General features: G+C 35.6%; 1 protein-coding gene and 1 pseudogene across 6 annotated transcripts in view; one reads left to right on the forward strand and one right to left on the reverse strand.

Moving 5' to 3' along the window:
• The window catches only part of KLHL2 (kelch like family member 2), a 77,299-nt gene that overhangs the window by 58,841 nt on the left and 5,602 nt on the right, over positions 1–12,856 (forward strand). For 5 of the 6 annotated variants that reach the window (XM_011363712.1, XM_023532708.1, XM_023532707.1 and 2 more), the window contains 6 exons: positions 1,095–1,211; positions 2,421–2,570; positions 7,680–7,797; positions 10,316–10,513; positions 10,898–10,999; positions 12,480–12,608. In XM_011363712.1, the coding sequence (XP_011362014.1) occupies positions 1,095–1,211; positions 2,421–2,570; positions 7,680–7,797; positions 10,316–10,513; positions 10,898–10,999; positions 12,480–12,608 (814 nt within the window). The remainder of the gene's footprint in view (positions 1–1,094; positions 1,212–2,420; positions 2,571–7,679; positions 7,798–10,315; positions 10,514–10,897; positions 11,000–12,479; positions 12,609–12,856) is intronic. The other variant, XM_011363713.2, reaches the window with a different exon arrangement.
• LOC111742197 lies at positions 11,830–11,948 on the reverse strand (annotated as a pseudogene).

The raw sequence follows: 12,856 nt of genomic DNA on the forward strand, positions 1-12,856 counted from the left end.
AACCAAATTCAGTTTGGAAACGTTATCAACAGCAAATTAGATCATATATCATCAGATTATCACAGTTACTACTCAAGTTCAAGAAGATGAGTTTACTTGGTGAAATGCTTACTAAATACCAAATGAAGAGTAGTCATTAAATACATAAAGTACTAAAGTACTATTAACGTACTTATTAAATTAAAAGTCGAACTAATATATGATCCATAATCCCACTTCTGGGTATATTTCCAAAAGAAATGAAAACAGGATCTTGAAGAAGTATCTGTACTCCCATGTTCATTGCAGCATTATTTACAGTAGCAAAGAGGTGGAAATAACATAGTATCTGTCAATAGGTGAATGGATAAAGAAGATGTGGTTTTATATATATAACAGTATTATTTAACCGCGAGAAAGAAGGAAATACTCCTTCTGTGACAACATGGACCTTGAGAGCATTATGCTAAGTGAAGTAAGTCAGACGGAGAAAGACAAGTACTGTATAATATAATGTGTGTGGAATCTAAATAAGTTGAACTAGAAACAATGGTGTGGTGGTTGCCAGGGGCTGGGTGGTGAGGGCGATGAAGAGATGTTGGTCAAAGCACTAAAACTTCCAGTTATAAGATGAATCAGTTCTGGGGCTCTAATGTGCAACGTGGTGATTATAGTTAACAATACTGTATTATATACTTGAAAGTTGCTAAGAGTAGATCTTAAATGTTCTCACCACAAAAAAATGTGATAATTATGTGACATAATGGAGGTCTTAGCTAAGGCTATGGTGGTAATCATTTTGCAATATATAAATATATCAACACTTGAAGGTTGAATACCTTAAACTTACACAATGTTATCTGTCAATTATATCTCAATAAAGCCAGAAAAAAATAAAGTATTTACGAAATACCAAATGAACAAAAGAAAGAAATTGAGTGAATGGCTTTTTAAGAACATAGCAAGTTAGGATTTTGAAAAAAAAATTGAGCCATGGATTAAACTTGGATGCCTTAGCAGGAGTTGTGTTATGAAATGTAGTCTTACCATTTTTATTCAGATGCCTTGGTACAAAACTCATTATTTATTTTTCTTTTCCCCATATTTTCCACAAGGTATTTGAAGCAGTAATAGCTTGGGTGAACCATGACAAGGATGTAAGGCAAGAATTTATGGCTCGGCTGATGGAACATGTACGGTTACCTTTGCTCCCTCGGGAATATTTAGTTCAGGTAAAAACATATGCAAAACATGTGAATACTCACAGCACCATGTTACTAGGCTAACCACATGGAGATCCCTGTTGCAAAATGGTAGGAGCTACAGAATACAGATCCTTGGGGTGTGGGACAGAGGGCAGTAAAGACACCTGCAGTCCTTGGCAGCTACTCATTCTTGCGCCACTGCTCATTCTTGAAAATTTGCTTCCCCCTATTTGGGTAAGCGAGTACTAGAGCTTAGGAAGGTGGTACTTGCGGTCAAATAAGTACATGTAAATAACTGTACCCATGGCTCTTGAGTAACTAACTGCATCTTCTTTGTTTTCTTTTTGATAGCCTCTTTTGATTGCCTTGCAGAAGTGGAATTTCAACATTCAATCCAAATACTATTTAATTCTACTTCATAATTTCACAGTGGCATGTGTTTCATTTCTATATTTCTAAGCTGAGGAAAACCAGGTTATTGGAAAAAAATAGGAATAAGTGGATCTTTAGTAGTGTCTGAACAAGTTTTAAATTCATTTTATTATTATTAGCATCCTAGTAGGAACATTTCCACATTTTTATAATTGAAACCATTTAAGGAAACAGTTCTTTATTGAGAGATTAGATTTGACCGTTTTAAGAATTCTCGAAGCCTCGTTTGTTGTGATCTGTGTAAGCGTTGGTACTCTGCTGTTAAGAAAATGAACCAAAAAACGCTGTCCTGCGTTTGAGGTCGGAGATAGCAAGTACAAGACTTATTTGTGTAGGCACATTGTTATAAAGTGATTCGAATCCCTTTTCTGAGTATTTTATTTGCCATCTTGAGTTTTAAAAAGGTTATCTTTAATTTATTAGTATAGCCTACCCCACCTAAAGGACTCATATCTAATTATTTCCTTTTTTTCTTACTATTTGGCTTGACGTTTAAAGATAAGAAATAGGTGGATATAATATTATATGAAAGTTATTCTATAGCTGACACTGAAGTATATAATTTTCATTGCAGTTCTTCTCTTTATTACCTATATTTGTTTTTCTCTGCAAACCAGATACCTGAGCATTTTTTGGCTTCATTTACTTTTCTATTGGTGATATTTATAGTCTTTCCTCTTAACTGTTCGACGGAACTGGAGAGGATAGTTTTTGCTTTTTTCTTCCTCTTTACTATTGTTTCTTTGTCAGTTTTAACGTCAAATAGCTGTCCCCTTATGGGGTGTGTCTAATTTCTTCTCACAGAGGGTTGAAGAGGAGGCATTGGTCAAGAATAGCAGTGCTTGCAAAGATTACCTCATTGAAGCTATGAAATATCATTTGCTGCCAACAGAGCAGCGTATATTAATGAAGAGTGTCCGGACCCGACTGAGGACACCCATGAACCTTCCCAAAGTAGGATCTATTGTTCATCATTGTTATTACCTCATCTGAAAGGCCCTTAGTGAGGCTGTTAATATTTTTACTCATCTGAATTTCCATGCTTTATTGTTTTAGTTTCCCTGCAACAGACAATGTGCCTATGAATTCACCATTGTGTATATAATTCAACTTGTCTATTAATTTTGTCTCTGGAGGGTGGGAACTGTGTGGTTCATTTAATCTTTATAGGCTGCATGATATCACGCTTCTGGAACAGAAGGCAACTGGTTTTTGTCCCTTCTGAGTTTTATTAGTTCTAGTTCTAGTAGAAACGAAAAAAGACTAGGCAGAAGGATTTCTCTGTAAGCTACATGGGTTGAATAATGATTGAAAACCGAGTAGTTTCACAGAATTACATATGAGAACTAAGGATGATAAAATAGCTTGTTCAGTTTGTTTCCGTCCTATTCCCTTTTGTGTACTATTAGATGCTTCATTCACACATCATATGTAGCCATTTCAGTGTAGATTTCCCATATGTCTTTCCAGATCCCCAGTCTTCATATTTTCCTGTGTGCAAGTTCTTATTCTACCTTTATATTTTTAGTTGAAGCCATTTATGTTTTACTGGTTTAATTTTCCTTATGGAGTAACTCCTCATTTCTCTCTCTTTGTTTGCATTTCCTTCTGCACTCTTTGCATCTTTAAAGTACAGTAAGACCAACACTCTAATCACCATTTTGTGTATGGTCTAATCAGAATGATTCGTAATATAATGCTTTTATTTATGTATTTAATTTTAGCTCTTGTGTGTGTTTGGGGCAATGATGGATTAAGAAATAAGAATCTGTTATCCATTGTTTTCTTATATCATCTTTAGTTATTAATCTATATTTTACACTAAATTATGTCTTTTAAATTCTTTAACTGTAGTGTTTTTATTTAGTGTTTTCTCAAATTTTACTTTTTTGAATCTATATTTTTTTATTGCTTCAAATCTACATTGTATGGTATTGTTTTTTCTGTTTTCCCCAGTGTTAACAACATTTCTCAAGTTACAACCAACCACATATTTTCTCAGTGTGCTAGTTATTCCTTTTTCTAGATCATTAGTAAATGTTTTAATTTAGAATGGACCTCAGCACTCTCCCTGGTGGCACCTCATTAGAAATACCACTCGCTGACATAGTCCATTTGTAGAAAATTTTAGTACATAAGATTGTGTTTATTATCTAATCCAGAAATAAGTAATTTGGCATATAATGTCCAATGAGATTCAAGATGAAATAGATTCTTACTTGGCATGATCTTTTTTTTTAACATCTTTTGTTTTACTCATCATTTTGTCAGAAGTTTGAATGCTTTTCTTAAAATATTCTAAATTTTTTATTGACAATTATTATCACTTAAAAGGTATTTACAAGGCATTCACTTCCTATCCTGTTTTGAAAATTGGTATTTGCCTTTTTTAAATTTTCTGATCTCTCCTCAGTTCTCCAAGATTTTTCAAAAATAATTGTAAGTGGCTCAGTAAGTACATTAGCTAGTTCCCTTAACACCTTAGTATGCATGCCATCTGGGTCTGCTGATTTTATAAATGTTTACATTTTCCAAATACCCTTTTACCTGCTTTTACAAGTAGTCATCTTTATAAGTCTTCATTACTTCATATTTGTCCATATTATTTGGTGTCAGTTTTTGCTCTTACAAAAAAAATTATTAAAAAGTGTTTATAGTCTTAGTTCATTTAAATGACCATTTCTTTTATGCTAGTCTTTTCAACTTCCTTTTAAATAGTTTATATTTAATATTTCTTAAGTAGGTCATCTTCGTAAAAGATGTATATAGCTTGTATATTCTCCTCTTCTGGCATCTTTAGCTTTGTTATCTTTAGCTATGCTGCAGGGACTTTTAATGTGAAAATGAATTTTCTTTTAATTTCTGGAATAAGCGTATCACTTTTGAAACCTTTTAAAAAGTTCTCGGTAATATCCTACCAAGTATTTTATTTTCTCTTTTGTTGAGTTGCAATCATCTGTTAAGGTGACATTATTCCTGGGCTTCTCTGGTTGTAGCTTTGGAGCAGGCTGTGTTATACTTTTGGATTTCTCGATTCTTTAGCTTTTATTTTGTGGTGGCCATGCTGATCCATGAAGGTTCTCTTTTGTTTTGCTTTATCGGGGTGGCTGGGGAGAAGGGCAGCAGATGTGGCAGAGGTCCATGGACTATACTATTGCCTTGACTTAGCATTTGTATGATTCTCTTTTCAAAATGTGTTTATCTGCACAAATTTTTGAAAAGGTGCTTGTTTTAGATGCTTTTTCACAGCACCGTTTGTCATTTTAGAGTGGTTATACTCAAGATTAATTCTGAATCCGTAGGTAAGAATGAAACAGTTCATTTCTCATCCTTACTTATTTCATAGTAATGATGCATTTTTTTTCATAGCAATAATAAGTCAGATCAGACAGAACATGGCAGTAGTGCTGAGAAAAATATTGTAATGTTTTGGAAATATTTCTACCACAACAGTGACTTAGTACTTTTTATATTAGGGTCTGTGGACTCATACTCATTCGCACAAATGAGTTTTATATCTCAACACTTGTTTTTCATCTTCAGTAAACAGTGTTGGGATGGTATAAGGCATCTGGTTTTTGGATTTGGACATCATAATGAAAAACTATATGTGTTTTGCTACTGTACTTTATTGTTAGCTTCTTTTTCTCTTCGGAATCTGTATTTTTACCAATGTTGTCATTTCTGTGTATATATTTTTCTATATTTCACCCAGGATATCTGTTGAGATTTGCAATTGGAAAATTATGAAACTTGATTATTCAGGGGGCACTTGTTAAACTAATATTTAATAGGTAAAGGAAACAAACAGACAAAGTTTAATTGACCCACATTTCAGGGTGGTCACTTGAATGTGTTTAATTCCCTATCCCTTGCCTTCCTGAATATGTCACATTTAAAATTTCTCTTCAAAAGGTCTTCCCAGTTTTATTCCTTTATATTAGTGTAATTAGTTTGGTGTTTCTCAAATGAGATGGGGTGTCTTACAAATAATGAGTGTCAGAGCACCTTTTTTGATGGTAGCAGTACAGTGCTTTTTAGCACAGTCTCTTGATCTCATGGAAATATCCCTGCTCTCTTGTCTTCTCATTATATATTCTTCTTTGTCGCTGTTATCTCTGAATCCTGGAGTCCCAGATCCTCACCCCATTTTACTTCTCTTGGGTGAGTAAAGGACAGATATTACCAGTGTTCTCTGTACTCAGTAGCACATTTTCCCTCCCACCCTCATTGATGTTGCAAAAGTGAACTCCATTACATGGAAATTATGATGTTGAAAGTTTGAGAATCATGAAATCTAGTCAACCAATATTGTTTCTTAAGGATTATTTTGAAATGTATTCCCTTCCACGATTTTTAAAAAATTGACCATCAGAGATGTTAACTAAGCCTCCTACATCAGCTATTGTCTAAATGCCAGGCAGAGTTTAGAAGTTTAAACCCAGATAGATATTATATAAATCCCTATGTATAGGGTTCATCTTAGTGTGTATTTCACCTTTTTGGTGGGGATTTCCCCGCTCTCCCACCTTTGGTGATTGGAGGGGAAGATATTGCAGATTTTCTTTGTTCTTTTACTTTTATTCAACACTAGAAGAGCGGCAGATCTGACAAAAATCGTATAATTGGTCTATGTTTAGTCTTATTTTTAAGACCTTTAAATTTTTTTTTACTCTCCAGTTAATAAGTTACTAAAATAGGCTTCTTTTCGGAAACTCGGGATTTACTCTGACTCAGGTATCATGTTTTCTTTATACCCATCTTTCTGTAGTTCTAACTACAGGTAGGTCATTGCTCAGGCAAGGTTATAAACTTCCTCTTTTTGTATGTATGAGTCGTTCCATCTTCTGTTTGTTTTGATTTTTTGTTTCTTTTGAACATCTGTTTTTCCTATCATTACTTCATTCCCCCTAAATATCCTTTGCCATTCTTTATAGTTTTTCATACATGACATTATTAACTTTTACATTCTTCTGATTTGGAGGCTGTGTTTTCAGTTGCCAGATTGTCCATTTGTGCGCAGTAAAAGACGAACACACACTGACCGCTAAATTCTACCCCTCTCAAGACAAACACATTAACTGCTAAATTCTATCTCTTTCTCTAAATTCCACCCCTTCCAGGAAACTCACTGATTTATGGCAACATTCCATTTTTTAATCAGCAGTAACAGTTAATGTCTATGGTAATCATACAGGGTTTTGGTCATAACTGTATATTGTTCTTGAGTCACTTCACGGGTCTTGTCTCTTTAGTGGGATCTACAAGCTCTTGGCGGGTAGAGCCCATATCTTATATTTCTCATGTATAACACCTAGCACAATTCTGAACAAATACAGGCGATAGGCACTTTGTATGTAGTTATCAGACTGAATGAATTGAAGAAATTTATAGACCTTATTTATTCTCGGCACTAGGCTTTTGTGCATTCATTCATTATGATTTCTAGTATCTCCATTATCTGTCCTGTTAGGTTGGCGTATGTGTGGGGATTTAAGGGAGGTCTCTTTACTTGAAATCCAGGAATCTATGCTTTCTTGTGAACTCCAATTCAGTTACTCCTCTTTTTTCAGCCGTTCCACCCCTCCCCACCCCTCACTTCTTCCATCTGTCTTTTAATACCTTACTGTCCTTTTCACCTCATCTACCCACTAACATAAATTTCACTTTTGTCTGCTCTCCTAGACTGTGGAGATCTAATCCCTGGTCATTACAAAGCCAGGATCTGGCTTATAGCAAGCCCTATGACATACTGCAGCCTTGCCAGTGCTGACTGCCTGCTGTTTTTTGGCTTAAATACTGCTTTTGCTTGAAGGATCAGAAACTTATTTTAGTTTCTGAAATCCTTATTTTTGACTTAATGTGCTACAGAATAGAATTGTAGTTCTAACCTGTGCCCCCTTTGTTGATGTTTATTAAATGTCGATCAGGTGGTTGTTTTCCCCCAGCTCGCCCTGCCATCTTCATCCTAACACTCTCCACATCAGTGTCTTTGTAAGACATTTTAAATCCCTGAAAATGCAATGGTGGTTCGTTCAAGTGCTTACATTTCTGTCCTTCCAGTTGATGGTAGTGGTTGGGGGCCAAGCACCAAAGGCTATCCGAAGTGTGGAATGCTATGACTTTAAAGAAGAGCGGTGGCACCAGGTAGCAGAGTTGCCTTCCAGGAGATGCAGGGCAGGTAAGCCGTTCCCGGCTGCTGGGTCATTGGAAGCTCCTGTTTCAGGTCTTGTTTTATTAATTAGAAGAGTCTTTATTAGAAAAGCTTTGATTAAAATGGCTACATGGTTACACAATGATTCAGGAGTCTCACAAGACATTGATGGGAATAGCTACTCTGTCTTCATCCTTACATATCTTTCTGAAGCTCTACTACAAGGCGGAGGAGTTAACAATTTACCGGATATTTTCTTTCTTTTTTTTAAATTTATTTTTTATTTATTTATTTTTTAAATTAAGTTTGTTGGAGTAACATTGGTAACATTGGGGTAACATTGGTAACATTGGCATAAGTATTTTCGAGAATACAGTTGGCTTACAAAATCCTAAAAGGTATACTAGGTACAAAATAGAGAAATTAGTATTATCTTAGTAAAACACTTTCTAAGTAAAACAGTTGTCTTTTTAAAATTTTTTTTTTATTTTTATTAAGTATATTGGGTTAACATTGGTTAACACAATTATATAATTTTCAGGTGTACATTGTAATTTGACATCTGTATATTCTATTGTGTGTTTACCACCCAAAGTCCAGTTTCCTTCAGCTACCATATATTCGATCCCCTTTACCCACTTCACCCTTCCCCTACCCCCCTATATTTGACCCCCTTTACCCCATCTAATTCTCCCCTCCTCCCCCACCCCCTACCCTGTGGTAACCAGTAGTCTGTAGTTTATCTCCATATGTCTCTGTTTGTGTGTCCTGTTCATTTGTTGCTTTTCTTAATTACCTTTGATGAAGTGTTGAGAAGGAATGCTTTAGGTCAGGACCTTTAGTTCTCAGAGATTCCTGACTTACCTATGAACCACAGTTGCCTTCTTCCAGGCATCCATTTTATAAACATTGGTTAAAATAGACCTTATTTAGCCAAAACTGCAATCAGAAAAGGCAGTTGCAAACTCTAAGGATTCTTCCTAGGACTCAGACTTGGATCCATTATTCATAGCTCCCATAGCAAAATGAGGTCTAACTGTAATGGGACATTTCTAGCATGGCAGTACTTCCACAATGCATCTTGGAGATTGTTACACATCAGCATAGAGTTAACCTCATTCATTAGGAGCTGTCTAACATTTTTGGGGAGTGCTGGATGAAGTCTAAGTTTTTCTAGTTTTTAATTAAACATTAAAATTGTTTTTAATATTATGTTATAAACAGTGCTACAATGAATTCCGTATACATACATCACTGTGTACCTATGCTAATACAGTGGGATAAAACTCTAGAACTGGAATTACTGATTCAAAGGGTATTCTAAGAGGACATACCAGTTATTACTTCCACTAACAGTAAAATACAAAGCTGTCAGTTGCCCTGCATTCTTGATGCCTCGTGAAGGACTGCCCATCCATGCATATTCCAGGGGCTGGGGATAAAGCACCAGAGGGTAAGACAGAGGAGAGTAGTGACGCACGCCTTGCCTGATGACATCGTATGAAACATTGAGCTAGTCAAACCCTTAGAGCTGGTGATTCTTGTTCTCCCTGCTAGGATTCAGAGAACTGAGGCACAGTTCCTGATCTCAGCTGTGCCAGTAACATAAACATTACAAAATTTAAGAACAACAGAAACTTGAACAATTTAAAGCAATGACATGGCAGACTGTATAAGATCTATTAACTTTAAAATGGGTATATTTGCTATAGGGGGTCAGGAGCTATCGGTAATTCTTTTAGGTTAAAGTAGTTCAAGGGTGGCCTCAGAGAGGAAGTATTACTTTCACTGGGGCCTGAAACTTAAAGAAAGCAGAGTGGATGGTGAGAGGACCTTTTCAGATGAGAACAGCATGAAAAAACCCAGAAAAGTAAGTATTTTAGGTTTTGCGGGTTATATGAACTCTGTCACAACTACTCAGGTGCCAGTATAATGCAAAAGCAGTCATAGACACTACACAGATGAATGAGTGAGGCTGTGTTCCAATAAAACTTTATTTAGGATGCTGAAATTTGAATTTCATATAATTTCTTACATGTCATAGAACATTCTTTTGATTGGTTTTCAACCACTTAAAAATGCAAAAACTATTTTTAGTTCATGGATTTCATAAAAATAGTCTGTAGTTTGCCAGCACCTGATTTAGCCCACTAACAGAATAACTGGAAGCATGTTATGCAAATTAAATAAAAATTTAGAGTAGAAGATCTAAAATTGAAAGCCATGAGAGATGTACATGGGTTCAAGGAGTTGGAAAATATTGGCTCTTTAAAATCTATAAATAAAGAAGTCTTTGAGAAAGCCAAGAGTCAAAATAGTACCTAAGTGCATGCCATTGCATTTTTTAATAATCTTAGAAAGGAGGACACTTTAGTTGTTATATATTCTTGCTAATGAATAGTGTTTCTTCGAACTTATTCATTCAAGATTCTCCTAAAAATAACTTACATTCTGACTACAGCTGTAGACATTTGTAAAGCAGTCTTTAGACAGTGGTGGTAGTTTCGTGGCCTGTTTGTCCTTAACTGCTGTATTTCTTTCACAGGGATGGTCTACATGGCCGGGCTGGTTTTTGCTGTCGGTGGCTTTAACGGTTCCTTAAGAGTCCGTACTGTAGATTCCTACGACCCGGTGAAAGATCAGTGGACCAGCGTTGCTAACATGCGAGACCGGAGAAGCACTTTGGGGGCTGCTGTGTTAAATGGGTTGTTATATGCTGTGGGAGGCTTTGACGGGAGTACAGGTAAATTTCTTTTCATCTCTTCCACATTGCTGTTAGCAGTAACTTATAGAACAAATCATGGCGCGATGAGATATCTGAGTGTTTTAACAGGTATTATAAAGATAGATTTAAAAATTCCATCAAGAATTCCTTTAAGAGTGGTAAGTATATAAAGTTTCTTAGGCATCAGTTTCAGTTATCTTACCAAGTTTAAGAAGCTATTAAATGTCAGTAGTTTGGGTAGGAGCTCTCTGAAAAAGAAGTTATTCCTATTTATCACTTAATCGATATGTTTACATTCCATATTTTTCTCTTTTAATTTTAGCCCTAATAATATATGTAAGGGAACAGTTACCTCAGTTCTTTTCCAGAGGAGGAAATGAAGAGCACTGTCCTTTATTATAGGTTTATCGTCTGTGGAAGCATATAACATAAAGTCTAATGAGTGGTTCCACGTGGCGCCTATGAACACGAGGAGGAGCAGTGTGGGTGTCGGCGTCGTGGGAGGTAGGTGCTGATGCTTCCTGCCGGTGAACATTTCTTGATCGTTAAGAGTGGTTTTTCTGATAATCTAAACGGGCAAGCAAATGATCATTTAAAAAGGGAAAGTAGCAGTTACTGTAAATTTTAAATTATTCTCTTTTTAAAATGAGCTTGTCTGTGTAAACCAAGCTGTGCAAGGCCTTTCCTCTCACACTCTAGCCGCCTGCCTCCTCTTCTCTCTCTCTTCCTCCTTCTCTCCCTGTATCTTCTTTCTTCCTTTCTCATTATCTCTCTCTGTGTAACTTATATAAAACTGTTAACTGATATTAACACAGTTGTTTGGGGAACAAATCATACGGTATATATGTAAAATTTTATATCTGGAGAAGGGCAGTTTAACATTTAAGGGATGGGTTGTCACAATTACTTATTTATATTCTACTTTGTCCCCCAAGGCTATAAGTATTATTCATGTTGTTGTTGTTGTTTTTTTTTGCTTGGGTAAATTTGTGAGTTGCTATGCCCTCTCCACTGTGGGTATAATTCTCTGTGCTAGTTTTATTGAGAGATAAATTACATACGATGCAGTTCATCCATTTGAAGTATACAATTCAGTGTGCATCCATCACTTTAGAACATTTTTATTATCCCAGAAAGCAGCCCTACTCCCCTTAGCTGTCACCTCCCCAGCCCTCAGCAACCACTACTCTACTTTCTGTTTCTATATAAATTTCTCATTTCTGGACATTTTTTATTTTATTTTATTTTAAATTTTTTAGGCGAGGCAACTCTTGGTTCACCTCAGAGATTGCAAGGACCTTGTCAGCTTACAATCCCTTATTTTTTAGTTTTTACACCTACAGCACCTGGTATTCCTAGATGGTCTCCTATCCAAGTACTAACCAGGCCCAACCCTGCATAGCTTCCGAGATCAGACAGGATCGGGCTTATTCAGGGTGGCATGGCCGTAGACGACATTTCATATTAATGAAATCATACAGTATGTGGTCCTTTGTGACTAGCTTCTTTGACTTAGCATAATCTTTTTAGGGTTCATTCATGCTGTAGCATTTACTAGTACTTCATTTCTTTTTATTGCCAAATAATATTTTACTGTACACTGGTACTAACTCTTGATTTAGTTAGTTTTTTTTTTTAATTTTTATTTTTAATTTACTGAAGTAACTTTGATGTTTAATTCTGTTTTTCAGATGTTTACTTACTAAATAGTGTTATTCAAAGATATAATGATATACTTTCTGGTCTGTCAGTCATATTATTGATGAAAATGTTAAATTAATACCATCACATATACCGTGTATACTCCACGGATCTTCATAATGTGATTTGGTAACTCCACCCATCAACACTGGGCAAGATCTTAATACTTTATAAAAATCAGTAACATTTTAAGGGGAAACTCTGCTACCATGAAGGAAAATATATTTTGACTTGAAACAATAGCTTTTTATGAACCTGACTTTTCTTGTGATTCCATGTTTAGGTTTGCTCTATGCTGTAGGGGGTTATGATGGAGCTTCACGTCAGTGTCTGAGTACAGTAGAATGCTATAATGCTACAACAAACGAGTGGACCTATATAGCGGAAATGAGTACCAGACGGAGCGGAGCAGGTGAATAGGAACCTCATTTAGCAATAGAAGCACAAAAATGATGGAAAAGAATTAAACAAGTGAAATGATTCATTGACATCTCTTTATGTTTTCAGAAAATACATATACTGATTCTGATGACACTGTTAAAATGTTTTTGAATTATGCAGGTAGCTGGTAGTAGGTAGCTGCACTTAAATTTCACTTTGCAAAATTTCTAAGTGCTATATTAAAAGCTTCTCTGTTTCATTTAATTGTTTGGCATTTTA

The sequence above is a fragment of the Pteropus vampyrus genome, unplaced genomic scaffold (assembly GCF_000151845.1).
Source record: "Pteropus vampyrus isolate Shadow unplaced genomic scaffold, Pvam_2.0 Scaffold88, whole genome shotgun sequence".
NCBI classification, from domain to species: Eukaryota; Metazoa; Chordata; class Mammalia; order Chiroptera; family Pteropodidae; genus Pteropus; species Pteropus vampyrus.